We start from the raw sequence: 20485 nt of genomic DNA, 5'->3' as shown, positions 1-20485 counted from the left end.
TGTCTTCCAATTTAAATGTTCTAAAAAATTAAGTTTTTTTTTTGTAGTTTTAGTAGAGTCTAATCCATTGTATGAGGTTCAAATATCATAGAAAGATAAAATAAAGCAAGCATTCTGTTAATTCTACTTCTTTCCAATGAAAACAGCCTTTGTGTATTTTTCAAACATCTTCCAAGACCCCGCCATGTATGGGTAAATACATATGTTATATGTAATGTTTTGCCAGCTATTTGATAATAAGATTATGGGTGATCTTCTTTATTAAATAAAATGAATCTAAATACAACTATAGTTTGACATATCTTTTAATAATCATTCAGGAGTTTTCTTTGTTTCAATTCTTTTTCTTCTTAACTTTTTCAGCTGCATTCTTATAAAGGAAATTGGTCAAATGAGGGGTATGCACATTTCCTTTTAAGGACAGTGTGCCACGGTACATCTTGGAAAGTCTGCTTTTCCAGTCACAGTGTGAGCCTTGCTCATGCCACTTTGGCAATCAGTGAATAATATTCATTTTCTTTACGTTTGCAGTCTCATAGACAAGAGATAGTTCATTTTTAAATGTTCAGTCTTTGATTGGATCATTAATTAGATACCAATGCCATATGCAGCATTAATATCTTATATATTCGATACCTTGTAGTCCAGGTTTGAGATATTTTACTTCCTAGTCTAGTCATTTGTACCCCATATATTTCCCTGAAGCTTGTACTGTTTCCTGCTGTCTCTAGGCTAGTGCAGCTCAGGTTACAAATCCTCAGGCCATGCTTGCAAACTCCCTATCTCACGTTTCATATCTAAGCCCTTGCTCCAGACCAGTTCCCATTCCATCAGACACAGCCATCTGGCTACCTGTCTCCATCTCAGTGGTATCTCTGATGACTCAGCCCATCATCTCTTGCCTGGCTCATTGCTACAGCTCAAACAACAGTCTGAGACACACTACTAATTTGATAAAACCCTTTAGAGATTTTACATCTCAGAATAATTGACAAAATTTGACAGTGACTAAACTGGCTTTCATGGTGGGTCTTCTTCTATTTTTCTGACTGCATCTTCCCACTTCTTTGCTCATTCACGTGGCTCCAACCCCAGGGGCTGTATCTTTCTAGGTGGGCATGATTGTTGTCAACTTGAAGCAGAACAGCTGTGAGTACTCACACAAAACTGATGAGATTGGGTCTGTCTATCCAAATTCTCTCAGAGGCGGCCCAGGACTTCCCTTAGATTCCAATCCTTGGGAGTTAAGAGGGAGGCAATTTACTGGATAGGCTTTTAGTGGTATAGCTTTCCAAAGACATCCAGAGGACTTCTGGGTAGTATGTGCCTGAGCCACACATACTTCTGTAAGTTACCCCAAAAATTTAATTGTCTCAGGTTGTAACCTTTCTTTGGTCTTCCATCTGGGCTACATAGACATAACTTTGTATCTTCCTAGGAAAAGTAAAACAGTACAGCTTCTTCCTGCTGCTTCCTTTGTTAGTCACCCAAATACTTGTCCTTGCTCCCTAATAGCATTGATCTGCTCTCAGTTAGAACTCTCTTGACCTCATGTCTAAAATCCCCACCCATTCTAAAGCACTTTCTCTCTATACTCATATTTTCCTCCATAGCATGTACTCCTTCTTTGCAGAGTATGTATTTCCATTGTTTGCTTGCTCTGCCTTCTCCAGCAGGAAGTTCCATGATGGCAGCAACTTCTGTCTTTGCTGTTCACTCTATATCCACAGCATCTCAAATGGGTGGAACCCATCATCACATCAAGTGAATATTGTAGAACTACAAATAGCAGGCAGGGTGAAACTACAGGAGGCCGTTCCTTTCATCAACTTTCTTTTAGAGTTTCATCTTTTCTTACTACTCCACCATAAACTCTTAGCAATGTTAAACCTTTATTTTATGCTGCAAATGTTTCCTTTGCTGGTCAGCAAACATTTTTGCTTTGCAGCTTAAAATTTTTCTATCATACTTAGGAAGCCTGTTTTCTTCCAAAAATTATTCAAAAAAATCTCTCTTTTCTTCTATTAAGAAATTTAAGCTTTTATTCTTCAGACATTATGGTACATGCCTTATAATCTCAGCATTTGGGATGCAAAGGCAAAGGTCACCACAAGTTCAGGGCCAGCCTAGGCTGTGTATAGAGAGACTGTCTCAAAAAAAAAAAAAAAAGACAAATAAATAAATGCTAAATTGATATGGCATCTGAACTATTGTAGTTGGTAAGGGGCCCAAGTTCAGTTGCCCCAGAACCCTTTAGTAGGCTATTCTGCTCTTCTGCCAGTTCAGAATGCTGTGTTTCTATGCTGAATGTTCATAGATTTTATGTAAATTTCATCTTTGTTTTCGTTCATCTAGTCTTTCTGTGGCTAAACAATACATTTGAGTATCTTTAAATTATTCTGACATTTAATATTTGTTACCTCTGCTCTTTATGTCTTTCATATCTGAAAACAATCACCATGGTCACAGCAACATTTTTCTGCTCTGGCAATGCTTTGCCTTGTACATTATAGTATTCATTAAACTATGAAAGTCCATGTCAATATGCTGTGAATAAAGTGCCTTTTGTAAAATTGTGACCTGCATTTTCATATTACTAATATCATAAAAACCCATCAGGGGAACTGGAGAGTGGTTAAGATAATTGGCTGTTCTTCCAAAGGACCCAGGTTCAATTCCCAGCACCCAGAAGTCTGCTAACCACCATCCACAACTCCAGTTCCAGGGGATCTGACACCCTGTTCTGGCCTCTCTGAGTTTTGTATGACATGGGTGCACTTACATACATGCATGCAAAACACTCATACATATAAAATAAAAAGTACATAAAATTAAAAAATAAAATCCTATCAGTAGTATAACTTGTTTTACTGTGATGAAAGAATAGTGTCCAACTTTGGGGGCCTTTTTGAGAGCCATCCACAGTAGAGCAAGATTTTGTTCATGATTTGTGCCAATAGCTTTGAGCTATGTATCATAGAAAAATGCAGTGAGCACTGTTTTGCTGTTTTTTGTTTTCTATTTTAGATGTACTTGGTAGTTCACACTCATTTCAATTTATGTTGATTCATCATAGAGCATCATAGCAGTGGCACCCATGCCTTTGGAATGTCTGTGCTTTTTTATTTTAAAATGGTGACAGTAATAGTATTATAATCATTGACTTAGCTCTTATAATTGAATAATCTCTGTAAATCCTAGCATTTGATACGATTTCAGTTGACAGTAGTATGAGTGCTGTGTTTTAACTTAGGCTAAAGCAGCCCCTAGTACTAAAGATTATCTGAAATTCTCAGTGAAGTTTTAGGGAAAGGGTAGAAACCATTTTTCATTTAACTGTTTAACTTGCCTCAATTGGACATGTGGTACCAGCATAGTTCAAGCCTGGCAAGTGCTGAGTGAGTGTAGTCTTTTAGAATGAAACACCATTTTGCTCTGCAAATAGATTTGGAAAAAAATCTCAGTATGTGTTTAAATTAGCAATTTAAGATAGTAAGAACAATTTCCTTTGCTGTTTATCAAACTTTTTAATGAATGCTAGAGTTTGACAGTACAAGTGTTTTCTTCCCGGGAACATGTGCATTTGTGTTTGCTACTCTATGGGAACAGAGTGTACAGAAGAAAGAAACAAGGTGCTATGGAGTGTCTGTAAACACCCGATTCTCATTTTCCTGTCTCACGCTGTCTTTCCTGTGCAGACTCACTCCGAGGAGAGACCTTTCCAATGTGAAGAATGCAAAGCATTGTTCCGTACTCCATTTTCTCTGCAGAGACACCTGTTAATCCACAACAGTAAGTCACAGCCCAGGCAGCTGAGGACAGATGAAGTTACTTCCCATTGTGTTCTTAGACCCAAAAATGCAATATGAGTAACTGGTTAGCTAATCTACCTTAAACATAAAGAGAACTGATCATTATGCCTTACAGCTGCCTTTTTGTCATTCTGATTTTCCTGCACTAAAATAAATTGTTTTCTGAGGTACATTTTTTCAGCTCTTTCCTTCCCAGTATTTATAGTTTGTATATAAAAACATATCCCATATTCAGTAAGCTGTCTTTGAGCTTTGTTTTGAAGCAGACACATTTATTCCCTTTTAGCTAAGATGATTAGGGAAACAAGTCTGCCTCTGTTAAACACAAAGCTGTTTGACGGGACTTTATTAGTGCAAAGGCTTAACTAAGTTGGTGTGGGGCAGAGTTCATATCTAATTTGATACCTCTTTTGAGAGAAACTGAGAATATTGAGACATAAAGGAGCTCAGTTTATGCCATTGGGATCCTGGGCATTGCATCTTAGTGTCTGATAGGTAAGCAATTTTCCTATTTCATGTGTTATTTCTGATTCTTATTTTTCCAGGGAATAGTTTTGATTTTGAATTAAGTTCTACACACACACACACACCTTTTGAGATATCTAATCAATAGAAAATCATACATGTGGGCTAGAGAGATGGCTCAGCAGTTAAGAGCACTGACTGGTTCTTGCAGAGGACCCAGGTTTGGTTCCAAGCACCCACCCACATGGCAGCTAACAATCATTGGTAATTCTAGTTCCAGGGGATCTGACGCCCTCTTTTGATCTCTGTGGGCATTGCACTATGTGGGTACACTTATGTATATGCAGGCAATACACTCATACACATAAAATCAAAATAATAAAAAAAAATTTAAAAAGATCATACATGTAAAGTTCCTATTGCTGCTTAAATACTAAATTTAGAAAACAAGATAACATGGCAAGCAGTTGTACAATGTGGTCCTTTGGAAGAAAGCTTCTCTAGTCAAGTTGAACTGTTTGATATGCAATTTAATATTGATACTAAGGTATTATGCATGGTGGTGGTGATTATGATAAAAAGTACTGCTTCTTGTGGGGAAGATGGTGCTGTGTTCCCAGTACATTCTGTATTCACTTGACAGCTCTGGAGAGCAGTTAGCCCCACTTTCTGTTTCCTCATAAGGAATTTTGTAATTAAGAAATGAAGGTTGTTATGCAACAGCAGAAATTACCATATTATATCACTATAGTTTTTCTTAAGAATAGTAAGTTATGAGACGGGTGGATTTCAGAATAAGGATTTAGACAAGTGAATTCCATTCATCCTTTCAAGATTTATGTGACTGAATTTGGCCTGATGCTGAGGAATCTTTTCTTCAGAAGAATCAAGTTGTATTTCATGTAACAGGAAGGAATTTAAAATGGAAAGAATCTAATACTTTCAATTTTAGCTTATTGGTTCTCATCAACTTTAGAGAAAGGATTGACGCAGCTGTGTGAGTCTGTGCTATGTGCTGTGTATCTAAGATGATGATGATTATTGATTATCACTAAAAAAGGCCATTTGAGGCTGCACTGTGGTGTTTGGCCAGAAAAGTCAGCCTCCATAATTGAGGACCTAAATGAGCAATGTAAGGTGAAGTTAGACTTCAGTGAAGACCAGTGATTTAAGACATTAGGAAAACCAGACTGACTAAAGTAGAGAGAATGAAGTACTAGCTCTTAAATATGAAAGGTACAGCTCACTTAACTTCAGGATATGAAGGCTGTTTTCAGAAATATACATCTGTACCCTAGATCAAAATATAAGTGATCTGTCTAATTACTTTAGAAATGGCTGCTGTTTTCCAATATACTAAAAACCAAAAGGTAGCTTGCTGGCTTAGCTTTTACTTATCAAGGTCTGGAGAAAGTCTGGCAAATCTGATAAAAGCAGCGTTTCAGAATTAAGAAATTCAGATATTTTTACGTAATGGAATCTGGAATTACATATGTGCTGACTAAACTGATTTCACTCTCAGGTGAGAGGACTTTCAAGTGTCACCACTGTGATGCCACCTTTAAAAGGAAGGACACGTTGAATGTCCATGTCCAGGTGGTCCATGAAAGACATAAGAAGTACCGCTGTGAGTTGTGTAACAAGGCATTTGTTACACCTTCAGTGCTCAGAAGCCATAAGAAAGTAAGTGGAAGCCTTGTGAGACTGAATGCATGGTAAATTTAAGGATTATGGGCATAAATGTTAACTATCATATGACAGATTTAATTTATCTACATGATTATTGAATGATAAATGAATGACTTATATTCACTTTCCCAGAAATAAGTTTTCTCGTTTTTTTCAGAATAGCTGTTTTTCCATAAAGTAGAACCTCAAAAGTTAAATGTGTGTTTTATATAACCTTAGCTATACTGATAGGGATGAAAGAATATTCAATAAGAGCTTATCTACTGTTCAGCATTTTGTCTTAATACATTTTCTTTCTTTTGAAACTATGCATAGCACCTCAGTGAGTTAATTTTTATAAATAATTTAAATATTCATTGACAAATTACTAAACTGGGTCTCTGCAGGATTGGTATAGACTGGGTCTTTGCAGGGTGGGTGTAGTAGACTGGGTTTTTGCAGGGTTCGTGTGGTAGACTGGGTCTTTGCAGGGCTGGTGTGGTCCTCCATCTGTGCATCTCTCAGGCACAAGGAAGCTTCTGGTACAGAACTGGGGCTTGATAAGTACTTGATAAGTATTCATTCAGGTCACATTAAATAGTTTTACTTGTGATTTAGAGATTATCTTTTTTGTATTATACTAATTATATATCAAGCAAATGCAGATTTTGCTTTTATACTCACATTAATACAATATACATCATTATAATAAATACATTCAAAATCTATTTTTAATAGTAAAGTTAATATTGTAACAGATGCAGTTGAGGATCCAAAGTGGACTTCAGAAATGACTGTTATGAAGTGTGGCGGTTTTCTGAGCCTATCAGTAGATGACTGCTACAGAGCACATGTGCACAGCTGACTCCCGTGTCATTGCCTTTGACCCAGGGAACTGTCCTTAATATGGCAGCTGCAAAGTGACCAAAAAACTTATTTTCAGGTAGTTTCGGTGCTCAAGAATAATGGAATTGTGTTTCTTTTTAAACTCTGTATAGCTTCATCTTTGAATTTTTTTTGCCTGAGTTACTTTGTTTTATATACATATAAATCTTAGGCTTTCTTCAAGGAGGGTGAATTTTGAAGGGATGCTGTTCGATGCGATAATTCTTTGATTCAGTGATGCGCTCTTCGTTTTCAACTCACTTCTCCAGTGCTGTTCGTGCTGTGAGCTGTGTCCTTGCTTTCTTATTCTTATTTAAGATAGATATTGTACTTTTAGTGTCTTTTGAGTTCATTTATATTTTTAGTTAAACCAAAGGAATTTTTAAATATTTTATTAATATAGATTTACTGTCCTTCAGTTCAAAACTTTTCTCACTAACATGTAGCTTAGGTGGTATAAATAAACAACAAAATGCTTACATAGTAGCAAAAAAAGAAATCCTGTGAACTAAAATACTGCAGGAAAGTTAAGTACCCTGCTTAAACAATCCATTCCTGTAGTGATAGATATATACACTTTCTAAAGAACTTTGCACTAAAGTAGGGATCCCCATGCTTCCTCCTCCTGTCAGGGAATGAGAAGGTAGGCCTGTTTGATATTAAATTTTTATTCTTTTACACTGAACTGCAATGTGGACTCGAGGACTACAGGAGTAGTCCTCCTGCTATTTGTGGGTTCTCTTGTAAGAGAGTTTGTACTGGAAACGTTTAGTCATGTGCTGACTAAGTGCCGAATCAAGGAGACGTCTGCTGTCAACTATGTCAGTAACTAGCCTGGCAGTTGGCTAAGTGGTATTTCTCCAGCTTGTACACTTTATAAATATGTTCAAGAAAAAAAATTCTAAAGGACTTAAATATGTGACATTGACTAATAAATTTATAGTTTAAAACCAAGTAGAATTGTATATATCCAAATATAGATTATAATGTAAATATGCAGATTTATAAATTAAATACCCAGAAGGTTATGCAAATAATTAGATTGAACTTAACTATTAATTTATTATGGAAAACAAGAGCATTTTGTTATTTGTGGGTTCTTTGAAGTTGCCAGCTCGTACAATAACTGCCCCCCCACCATATTTCCCTATCACACTCAGTGTTTTCCCTCTTAAGAACATTCAATTCTTTTAAGAAGTTTTCCTATTCCTTTTCATTGGCTCACATCAACTCAAACAAAAACTTTATAAATAATTTGCATATGAACAAACAGACTTAAACCCTGGAACTCAGTTTTGCAACTCAGATGATACCTGTGTTAATTACCTTTTCTTGGCCCATGACCAAATACCTGACAGAAATAACTTAAGGAAGGAGTTGTTTACTTTATTTGTAAGGATTTAGAGGGTTCAGTCCATGATCACTGTGTCCCCTGTGCTGGGGAAGAACATCATGGTGGTGGGAGCATGTGACAGATAAACTTACACACTGCATTGTGGATAGGAAGCAGAGAGGAAAATGTAGAAAGGACGAGGGCAAGATATATTCCCAAGGACACATCCCATGGATACACTTCCTCTAACTAGGCACCACCTCCTGCCTTTCACCACCTCTTAATAAGGCCATCACATTTGAATCCATCAAGGGATTAATCCATGGATTATGTAACAGCCTTCATGATCTGCTGGTCTCTGTAAATGACATTATACACACCCCTAGAGGTGTTCTTCACTAATGCCCTGGGCAACTATTTATCCAACCAAGTTCATGGTCAAAATCATCCATTATAATGCTCTACCTGCTTTTATTAGTTTTCATGTTATTATTGGAAAAATATTCTCAAAACAATATCATAAAGATCCTCCTGATCCAGACCCTTCCACTACATTTTTTTTGCCTTGTCCTAAGTTTGAAAAACCTTGATATTTCAGAGAGCTCTGTGGCTTGGAGTTCAATTTTCTTCTCCTCCCCTCTTTCCTTCTTTTTTTGTGGGGATTGAACCCAGGGCCTCACGTGTGGTTGGCAAGCACCTACTACTGAGCTGGATCTCCAGTCCTAGTCACCGGCTTATTTAAGCTGTCTTTGCCGACACGTTCTCGCTTTTTCCAATATGACTGTTTTGTGTCTAGATTATAAGTATGTGGAGGGTAGAAATGCTGTTTCCAGTTGACTGCTCAATTAACACCTGCTGCTTTTCCAGGTCGAATTAGATTTATATTCCTTTCTACTTTGTAGTAAAATCAGTCCAGACAAGCATAGCATAAGTAACAGATGACTTTGTTGAGATTAATTCTGCATTCAAAAGTCAAGTACACACGAAGAATGTGAAAAAATGCTTCAAAAGAAGTGTTTCTTGCCATCTGTCAAGAGCAGCTCTGGCCCCATTTTGATTATGTGGTTTTGCTCCCATGCACTGGGTTTCTATAACTTAATCATGTTTAGATGAGGGCTCCATAAAGGCTTAGAAAGTAAACTGCAGAATTATTTTCAAATTAACACTAATGCAGCATTCTAAAGGATTTTTGAACCCATGGGATTGATTATCCATGATAAATTGTTTAAAGTCACATTGTGATATTAAATCATTTTAATGTAACGTAATCCTTGAGAACACGGATTTACTGTTGTCAGAGGCACTTAATCATCTTTACCAAATTCCTTGTATTTATCATCAGCCATTTTTATCCTTTCTGTTTAGACACACACAGGAGAAAAGGAGAAAGTCTGCCCATATTGCGGCCAGAAGTTTGCCAGCAGTGGGACCCTGAGAGTTCACATCCGGAGCCACACAGGTATGGAGAGTGGACTGGCTCTGAAGCATCTGAGAAGTGTTAGAACAGATAGGTCTGCTGTGTCCAGAACAGTTCCCAAGTCCAGTCAGCCTCCCTAAAGGTCTGTGAAAGCCAGTTCTTTACTTGAGAAGAATTTTGAATAATAGAGAAAATTTCAAATTAAATAAAATACTGAAGTTGAAATATTTTATATTTGTGATTGAGATATATGTGTGATTTACCTTATGTAGGATTTTAATGGACAGAATAAATAGTAACAGTCTCACTTTTTATAGAAAACTAAAGACATCCTCTTAATGATTCCTGTAGCTCACACCAAGTGGAGCCTTGATAAACTTTTCAAGAATTTCTACTTGAATGCTGTAGGAGTTTATTGGGTATGAGTATGTAGGGATGGTCTTGTCTGCTGTTTCCTACTGTTTCCTCTGCAATTTATCCAACTAAAGAGCATTAATATACCTATGGAAGAATGGATGAATAGCTCATTCTGGAAGGATCCTTGTCCATATTTTATCTATTAAGTAGATAAGTACTCGAAAAAAGACTTGAAATAATAATTCTACTATCTAAATAATTTTATACTCATATGACTTTTTCCCCCACTAACCAGACTGTTTTAAATTGAATTATATAGCTGAAACTTTCTACTCAAAGCCATAGTATGCAACTTTGAAAAAAAGATCTTTGTATTTCCTGTACAAAGTATCTAGAATAATAACTGTGTTGTGATTTTGAAATGTTTGTTTAAGTAGGTCAAAGAATTGATATTCTGACTTTAGAGATACATGAAGGAAAAGACAATAGTGAATATATATATATATATATGTATATATATATATATATATATTATTTTGAAAAGCTTGTGACCAAAGCTAAAAGACATGCAGTTAACTTAGTATCTTAGAACAGTCATTTATGTATTTGTAATTGTCACACATAACCAAGAATAAATCAGACATTATCTGTTATGGCTGTGGAGACCAGGAGTTTTACAGAGAGATGTCTGAGAAAGTAAGTCTTTTAGGACAAAATCCAAGGGTGTTAAAGAAATAGGCAGTTAAAGAGGAGAGAGCCAAAGGCAAAGGGCAGCAGAAGGCCACATTGGGAACATGTCTGCACCATGTGAAACATGTGCCCTAACATATTGCCTGGTCTGTCTGCACCATGTATAACATGTGTCATAAAGTAGTGCCTGTGGCTGTCTCTACCACACTGATTTGTTGTGCTCTAGAAGGGAGGTACAGCTGACTAGAGAAGGACTTCTCAAGCTGGGCCAGTGCTCTACTCAGGTAACATCGAGGTCCTTGGGCACCCCCTTTGTATATTTGGGGCTCTTTGAAGTTAGGGTCTGGCAACAGCAATAGTGAAATCAACAGTCTTCTTTGTGTCAGTCATTCTTAGTAGACATTGTTGTGCCACACTGAGAATGTAATTACAGTGTGTTCAGCAGTTTTCATGTCTGCATGGTTATGGGTGGGCAGTTACAGGGAAAGTGTTAGGTTTCCATATTAGAGTAAAGAACCTAGTAAGCCCTGCCTTGAGATGTGTTGTTGTTATTGAATCATGCTTGGTGCAGTGTGTTTTTAAAAGACATGGTCTTAGGGGGCTGGAGAGATGGCTCAGCTGTTAAGAACACTTGCTGTTCTTCCAAAGGATTCCCAGCACCCACAAGGTGGGTAACAACTGTCCATAACTTCAGTTTCAGGGGATCTGACACCCTCTCATGGCCTCTGCAGACTTTGTACAACACAGTACACTTACACACATGCAGGCAGAACACTCATACACATAAAAAATAATAAAATATTTTTAAAAGAAAATAAAAGACATGGACTTACAATGTTTAGAATACATTAAGGCATAGGTTCCAGCATGGCAAAGATAAACCCCATCAGTTAGAACTCTTGATTATTCAGAATAATTCCATCCTTGACAGTTCCGTGTGCTTATTTTGTTCATAGAAAGGATGAAGCACTCACGTTAGAAATTGCACTGAAAGTTTTAAGTATTATCATCTGCAAATCTGTACAAGAGAATTTTTGAAATGCAGGAATATGTGCTAAGGATAGTAAATGTCACATATCCCGTTAACTAATAATATATTTCTTATTATGTATAACCCACCTAAAGAATATTCTAAAATCCAAGTCATTTTATATATGATGCAATTTATTAGGTACCTGACTCTGTGCCAAATTGAGCCACAGTGAGCCTAGAAGTTTGTTGTATAGTAGGTTTTGTACACACACACACACACACACACACACACACACACACGAAGAAAAGAAATGCAATAGGTGTGTCTATCCAAATGGCTATGTAACTGCTTGTTTATGTCGTCATGTTCTTACAATCAGATCTTTCTGTTTAGACTCAGACCTGTTTCATAGTCCCACTTTACAGTATTGCTTTGTGTATTTGGATTCTGGTGGCCGGTGTTGGCTTCCAAAGCAGTCTTGACAAGGGTTTCTCCTCCTGTGTGGATAAACAGTGTATTGCGTCTCTTCCACCTGCTTTGTCCTATTACACAAATGACGAGCATCCCTTTCTCTGACTGGGACCTGGCCCATTGAGCACATGGCCTCTGTGGGTGTTTTGCTGTTCTGACAGTTAGAGCTCTTATCAAGTTTTACATACTTAGTTTTTCTCTGCCTTTACTTTTATTTTTCTCTATGAAGTCGTATGGTTTTATTCAGCCTTTTCCTAATGCTAAGTTTAGCAATTTGTGGTTGTCCTGGATCACCGAAGCAAAGAGTTATATGTTATTTAGGGATTGCACAGTGAAGTAGCAAGAACCAAGAGTAAAAATGATGCCTTGTCAGAAAGGGCACCAACATAACCCTGTGGAGTGGGGTGCACTGGCTCAGCAGTGTGCCCTGGATCAGCAGTGCACCCTGGATCAGCAGTGTGCCCTGGATCAGCAGTGCACCCTGGATCAGCACTACACCCTGGATCAGCAGTGCACCCTTGAGCAGCAGTACGCCCTGGATCAGCATTACACCCTGGATCAGCACTACACCCTGGATCAGCACTATGTCCTGGATCAGCAGTGCGCCCTGGATCAGCACTACGCCCTGGATCAGCACTATGTCCTGGATCAGCAGTGCGCCCTGGATCAGCACTACACCCTGGATCAGCAGTGAGCCCTGGAGCAGCAGTACGCCCTGGATCAGCACTACGCCCTGGATCAGCAGTGCACCCTTGAGCAGCAGTACACCCTGGATCAACATTGCACCCTGGATCAGCACTACACCCTGGATCAGCAGTGCGCCCTGAAGCAGCAGTACGCCCTGGATCAGCATTACACCCTGGATCAGCACTATGCCCTGGATCAGCACTACACCCTGGATCAGCAGTGCGCCCTGGAACAGCAGTACGCCCTGGATCAGCAGTGCACCCTGATCAGCAGTGCACCCTGGAGCAGTAGTGTACCCTGGATCAGCACTACACCCTGGATCAGCACTGCACCCTGGATCAGCACTACACCCTGGTTCAGCAGTACTCAGCAATGCCTTCTCACTTGGCCTCACCACTTAAGTACACTCTAAAAATCCTGAGAGACCCCAGGGAGCTTTTGTTTATGCTTGTAGCTGTTGACTACACCAGCAGTTTAAGCATTTTGTCTTGTTAGAAGATGTGAAAATATTTATTTTGTTGAAAATAGCAATAGGAAGACTTTTCCATGTTAATATATTTTACAGAAAATAACTACATTTCCAACATCACTTTTGTTTTCTGAAGATCTGTACTGTCTGGTTTAAGAGGCAAGCAGCTAATTGTTCAGATATGTCTCCTCATTCATCCTGCAGCATGTAATTTTGGTTTCAGAATTTGAAATGAATCTTATAGAGATTTTTTAAATAGTTTTGATGTCATAATGAAATAATTTGGGGGCATTATTTGTTGCTTGACTAAAAAAAGGTTTTTAAAGAAAAATGTTGTGTGGAACATAAAATTATTTCAGTGAACTCCCCCTCTTCTGTGACTTTAAAAATCTGTGTTGCATTTGGAATGATCTTCCACCCATGAATGATTCTGTACCATGATGCACAGGAAATTCAGAAAATATTCTGTCACATTTGCTAACGCATCACTGAGCTCTTCAGTCTGCCAATTCTGAAGCACAAAATTATACAAAATTCCATGGTCACTAGTCTGTTTCGTTTTTGTATTTTGTAACAAATATTGTCATACTATCATTCCTCCCTCCTCTTCCCTTCATTCTTTTGTTCTTTTGTTTTATATTAAAAATGTTCCCCAAATAACCTGTTTTAATAGCCACACTTTGCCAGTCATTTTGCTTTCTGTGAGAAGCGTGTGCTATGAAAAAGCTGCAAGCTCACCCTCTGACTCCACCTCACGTGCCTTTCTGAGACGCTCTCATACAGTAGAGTGCATTACAAGTGCTTTCCACTCAATTCCCATTTTATCATGAAGAATATTAAAAAGATGACACTCAAGAAATAGGATTTAATAAAATTAATCATTTTTTATTTCATCAAAGATACTTTCAAGTGAAACTGTCATTTCTAGTGTGAATATGTGGCTGTGATGAACATAGTGACTAGTGTTACAGTTTGAGCCCATTGGTCTATTTTTTTTCCCCATAATTAATTGTACTGTTGATGTAATGTCACCATGCTGGAAAAGGTAGAAACAATAGTGCTGTAATTGAAGTATTCCCTACCTTGTGGACTTTGTATGAAAGTGTCTTAGGGATCCCCAGGGATCCACAGGCTATATTTTGAGAGCTAAATATCTAGATAGGCCTCCCATGACAAATACCTATGAAAAAGTGTGTGTGAGTGCATACCTGTGTGTGTTTGAGTATTTGAGGGAAGGGAGCCTGGAAGAGGCAGAGAAGATGGTGTTGAGTCATGCTATAAGGACCCAGACCACAGGGCCCTTCATATAACTGGGACCATTGTACTAACAGGCTGTCCAGACGGGTATTTTTTCCAGAAATTTACCTAACTTTCTTGAAAATAAATTCTCCCCTTCTTGCTGCTGATGCTGCTGAAGATGCTGATGTCCCTGTTGTTGCCTTTTCTGGACTCAGCTGATGAGAAGGAGGTTTGCCAGCTTTGATTCTTGCTGTATCTGTTGTATCCCACCTGTTCATTGTTGATCTGCTAATGTATTTATAAATGTAACTAGAGAAACAATATGACTTTTGAAACTTGTTACTTGCCGGGGGTTTGAACCAGTGACCCCTGTGCAGTGATGATTGGGGATGAGTAAGCACACCATTTGCCAGCCCACACCACCCCCAATACCAGCAACACTCAGACGCAATGGGGAGTCTAGTCAAGCAGGGACTCATTTATTGCAGGTGTTACAGAGCTTACAAAGGCACCTGGAAATCCCCCCTCCCCCCCGAGGGTGTATCTTAAAGATGGTCACGTGCTGATCATGCACTCCTCAGCAGTGCGGAAGTATTCTTCAGACTTTCAAAGCAAGCCAGGCCGCGCCCCCAGTAACTTCCTTTCAGACCTATGCAAGGTGGGGCCTTTAGGTCCCCACATATCCCCCTTTTTATTTTTATTTTAAGGCCGGACTGACTTTATTTCATGGGTTACCCACCTCATAGGCAGGTCCCTGAGGAGAGATGGCTATCTCCTTCCTCTAATCTTATGCATTTTTGCCTCTGATCAAGACTACTCGTCATTGGATCATGCACCTGGCCATGTGCATATCCTGTCTTAGGAGTACTTGTCATGGGGCATCTTACCCGTCCTTGGCTAAAAATGCATCATGATAAAGGGCAGCTGCGTGGGTAATGCCAGCCCGTGACAGTCTTAGTCTCTGCCTAACTCATTTAGCCAAGTGTGGGCAACCGGAGGGGGTCCTGGGGGAGTCTGTAATCATGAGGAGGTGGGCCATGGCAGTTCCAAGGGTCCTCTGTCACTGAATTATCTGGTAAAGACACTTAAAGATAAGCATTATCAAGAGAAACAAAGCAAGTCATGGTGTAGGACAAGTTGAAATACTTCTGAGACCATGTACCTTTTAGCCAATCAGCCAGTTGTCTGAAAGGCAAAGAGGCTGACTGGCAATGAAGCCAAGGAACTGGGTCCTTCACCTCAGATAGATATAAATAAGAGAGGAATTTTGTCTAATGAACTATTGTCCATGAACCGTCATGCTAGTCAGTTGGATCCTGGCCTACTCAAAGTTTTTTGCAGGCACCCATATGGGGTTTGAATCTTGTGTAGGGTAGACACACCCAAAGCCTCAACCCATGGTTAGCAATGGATCTGGGCCATTGCCCCGTAATGGGGTCCTCTCACCTTACCCGTACCTCAGATCTCTGCTCCTGTCGTCCCCAATGCTTCTGAAACCGGGATTCCAACTGATTTTTTTGAAAATTAAGAACATTAATAGTGAATAAGGCCATACCCAACTGTTGGTGGGGGCTTATTCCTCCTTTTTGTTTTTGTAATTGAATTTTCAGGTTTTGATGGCTACAAAGCACTGGAGAAAATGAGACTGAGCACGTTTAGACTTCTCTCCCGTATGAGCGGTAGTCCAACAGGCATGTGAGAATGTGTCGATGGACACAAAAATATACTTAAGCTTTCCAAAAGGAGCATAGTGTGTAACATCCATCTGCCACAAGGAATTGGGCTTGAGTCCCCTGGGGTTTACCCCTGGCTGTTGCAGAGGCATTACCTGTACACAATAAGCCATCTTCTCTGCCTCTGCATTGCCTTGGGATAAAAGCACAGGCACTCCTTGGTGCCTTGCCCCCTAAGATGCTGTAAGAAAATTGGGGCTTCTCTCTCTTTAAGGAGCATACAGTCTGAATACTGTCAGAAAGCAATGGCCATGAGTTCCTTGAATTGAGCTGCTTTTTGGTTTCTCCGCATCTTCCCCAGTCAGTGAAAACACTGTAGGCTTTTACTAAGGACTGCCTCCGCCCGGGATTCTGCGAGTGCTGCTGCCCGCCGGGCTGTAACACTTGGGAGCAGGGTGGTTCCCCGGCCACCCGAGGAATGGACAGGGCATGGGGGACCCCCCCAAGCCATCTTCCCCAAACCAAGCCTTCCCAGCTGCCATCCTGGAGCCAGTCGCAGCACACCACCAAAGGTGGTTTTCTTTGTTGTTGTTTTTTTTAAATGTACCCAGTGGCCACTGCTGCCGGTCACTGGCCAGGGGGCGGTCCCCATCCAGTTTTCATGCGAGCCCCTGACTCACACACATGTTAGTTCAAGATGGGTGGGGTGGGCAGCTTTCACCGCCGACCCCGTGCGCCCCGCTTCACCCCGCCCTTCTGCCCGGGAGGTTCTGAAGCTGGGCAGGGCACCCCTGAGGTACTGCTTCTTACTTTGGCCGCTTTTGGTTTCACTTCTGTTGCATTTCTGCCTTCTTCCCATGATTCCCATATATCCCCAGTAAAAACATTAGCCCCAAGCAGCCAGGGAGCCAAATGAATCGCCTCTGCCCAAATCTTTTGAGCTACCAGATCTGACAGATCTAATCCCCTGCTTTTAAGCATATCTCTCACTGCTTTAAGCACCAGGTCCTCAAGCTCATTAATTTTGTTACCCATATTTCAGGTCTTGCTTACCCCAAACTTCCCGATTGGCCCCAATCCATTTTTCTTCTTTCTTTCTTCTTGTCACCTTCCTTTGAGTGCCATTCTGGGTGCCAGTTCCCAGGGGTTCGAACCAGTAACCCCCGGGCAGTGATGATTGGGGATGAGTAAGCACACCATTTTCCAGCCCATGCCAACCCCAATACTGGGAACACTCAGACTCAACCAGGAGTCTAGTCAAGCAGGGGCTCATTTATTGCAGGTGTTACAGAGCTTATAAAGGCACCTGGAAATCCCCCCTCCCCCGAGGGTGTATCTTAAGGATGGTCACGTGCTGATCATGCACTCCTCAGCAGTGAGGAAATATTCTTCAGACTTTCAAAGCAAGCCAGGCTGCACCCCCAGTAACTTCCTTTTGGACCTATGCAAGGTGGGGCTTTTAGGTCCCCACAGTTACTGTATTTCAGAGCTTTACTTTATAATTTACCCAAAGATAGCAAAAGATAAAATTTGGCTAAAAGTTGAGCCTATCAAACCCATTGTGATGTTTGAAATAATTTAGTAAGAGCTTGTGTTCTTTGAGTCCATTCAGATTAAATAAGTTTCTGTACCTTGATAGCTGTCCTGCTGAGTAGAAGAAGGTTGTACTGGTTTCCCACTATCTTCCTCTACCCCAGCATTGCTATCAACCTTGCTGTGAACACAGCTGGCTTGAGTTCAGATCCCAGCTCCACCACTTACTAGTTGCCTACTTTTGAGGACATTATTTAAATTTTGTAAACCCTATTTTACATCACAGGTTCTTGGTAAAGAACATGTCTTTGAGATTTTTAGTGCCTAACTGTAATAGTTAGTTAAATGTCATAAGTTTTACCACTGAACTTCTGCTGTTATACTGGCACCACTGAGACTACTTTTTCTAAGTTAAATGATAGATCTGTTTCCTGGTCATATGGTAGATCTATTTCTAGCTTTTTGAGGAATCGCCACACTGATTTCCATAGAGGCTGCACTGGTTTGCACTGCCACTAGTAGTGCATAAGAGTTTTTCTTTCCCTACATCCTCACCAGCTGTGAATCCTGCTTGCTTCAACAACAACTGCTCTGTCAAGATATACAATAATGGCATGAATAGAGTGGAAGTAACCAACCATCATAAGATGGAACCCATACCTGACATTGAAAGCAGGCCTAGGAACCTATGGCTAGACAGGACACAGGCCATAGGGGAGAGCCTACTACTATTATTCTACTAAATAGATATAGTATTAAAGCAATTCCTAATGACTTATTGTCATACTGTCCCACTAAAATTTCCCCTTCCTTGTCTCTGTGTGACCCACCCTCACTCTCTCAGGGTCTCTTGCTGACATGGGTCACCTGCACAAACACATTTTTATCTTGGGTTTCCCATGGTTTATATGATAGGGAGGGAATGACTTACAAAGAGATAGTGTCATTCCAGCCCTGCCCATAGTCTCCATTAGCTTTTGCCCATGCCCTGTGGGCATGCAGTCTCACCCCATAGTCTGTGGATGCCCCATCTTTCTTCATTCACCCCAGTGGCCACACACTTCCTTTTTCCACTCCAATCTTGCTGCCATGCTAACTCTCCACAGCGGGCACTGCCCCTGGCTGGCTTACCCTTTTCAGAGGAATAAGTGATTTTCAGGCTACACTCCACCCCTTTTCTCAGGCTCTTACAAACTTTCCACCATTTCTTCTTCAAATTTCCTTGAGCCTTGGAGGGGGTGGCAAATGCAGTGTGATTTCTCATGTATTATGGTGAGATAGTGATCTCTTGAGCTTCCCCATCATTTGTCTTCAAGACGTGGCTGCTGATCTATCTCAGTGGTGTTTTCCCTACTATGAAGACAATTGGAAGGAAGTAGACACATCTAAATAAACATGAATGTAAATACAAATGTCTAGCAGATATCCCAATAGGTGTATCATACTCATTAAACAGTATAATTATAAATGTTTTCCTGCTGGGGCCTGTAGCCTTCCCTGACACAGGGGGTTGGCCTGGTCTACAGTACTAGATGCATGTTCCACCCCTAGGAGTGGGTCTTAGCTAATTAGAAATTTGTCAGTTGTACATATGTTAGTTGAGCCATTATTGCACTTGCAGGCATTGCTTGGCATGTCCATAGTGTGCAGCATGTGGGGTCCATTGTTGAATAGAATCATAGGGGATCCTTTCTTCCCCAATCACCTGCATAGTGCCTTCTGGCACTAGGAAAGCCATCCATCTAGTGGGATGGAGTTTTTGGCTTAATCTCAGCTCCATTTCTTCGTCTCCCATGGTCACATCATGCAGCATTTTCAGCAACATGGCCTTACTGACCTTTCTAGTGTACAACTGACACTAGTGGCAATAACCTTGATGAATTTGAGAACCTCTAGGATCTCTCTCTGACCAACAGCTCAAAGGGGTGCATCCCACCCCTGGCACTGTAGTTTTTCTTAACAGTTGTGTAGTTTTGGGGAGCCTCTGTTTTTATCTTGTCCAACCATAAAACTCCCCAGAATGTTACAGCTATAACTGGTCTTTGTTACTTCAGGTATCTTTCAAATGGGTTTCACATCTGCAAATCACTCAGAGATTAACATCATATATTAAATCAATCATAGACAAGGTCTAACACAGTGTAGGAAGGTTTTATCCATTCATATTAATTGCTTTCTCCTAGATCTTTGTTAGGTACCATAGCATGTGTAAGAAGCATTAATTTGGTTAGTTCTTTACTATCTTTAGTTATCCCTTTGGAGTCATTCTGCATTCTGGGGATCTTACATGGAGTCTCTTTGTATTCCTTTATCTTTGATACACTTACAGGTTCTGGCTCCAGTTGCCTGACCCTGTACCAGGCTAAGGAGGCAGGGGGTTTCTTTTATCCCCGCTGCAGCTGTTGGTTCCCTGAGTCAGGCAGGCCCTGAGTCTGCCTCCTGACTATAGCTGTATCTGTCATCTCTCCATTGACCATGCCTGGCTGTTCAGGGAGGCCCTGGTGGGAAAAACTGCCTCCACCCCTAGGATAGCCTTTCTCAGGAAAGAAATGTACCTTATTTAATCTTTGCAGATCCTTAACCATCCCAGGACAGTTTTTATCCTCTGAATGTCTTTTGTAAACTCTTCTTCTGGTTTAAAGCCTTCCAGAAACTCCTTAATACTGAATTTGGTATTCTATCAATTTTTTTCTTTGGGAAATTGGGCTCGACATAACTCTTGCGATATTTGTCTTTGAGTATCCCAAACTGACCATTTCTTCTGTCTGGTCTTTTTTATATCTCTTGTAGGGTGTTCTATTATTCTGCAGACA

General features: G+C 40.2%; 1 protein-coding gene across 13 annotated transcripts in view; it reads left to right on the top strand.

Moving 5' to 3' along the window:
* Positions 1-20485, top strand: part of Prdm5 (PR/SET domain 5) — a 198093-nt gene that overhangs the window by 115803 nt on the left and 61805 nt on the right. For all 13 annotated transcript variants that reach the window (XM_017801001.2, XM_029569076.1, XM_029569074.1 and 10 more), the window contains 3 exons: positions 3699-3792; positions 5800-5960; positions 9529-9622. In XM_017801001.2, the coding sequence (XP_017656490.1) occupies positions 3699-3792; positions 5800-5960; positions 9529-9622 (349 nt within the window). The remainder of the gene's footprint in view (positions 1-3698; positions 3793-5799; positions 5961-9528; positions 9623-20485) is intronic.

Source organism: Nannospalax galili, unplaced genomic scaffold (assembly GCF_000622305.1).
Source record: "Nannospalax galili isolate Female #2095 unplaced genomic scaffold, S.galili_v1.0 scaffold441, whole genome shotgun sequence".
NCBI lineage: Eukaryota > Metazoa > Chordata > Mammalia > Rodentia > Spalacidae > Nannospalax > Nannospalax galili.
The sequence above is the reverse complement of the archived record's forward strand: the minus strand, read 5'-3'. Positions and strand labels throughout refer to the sequence as shown.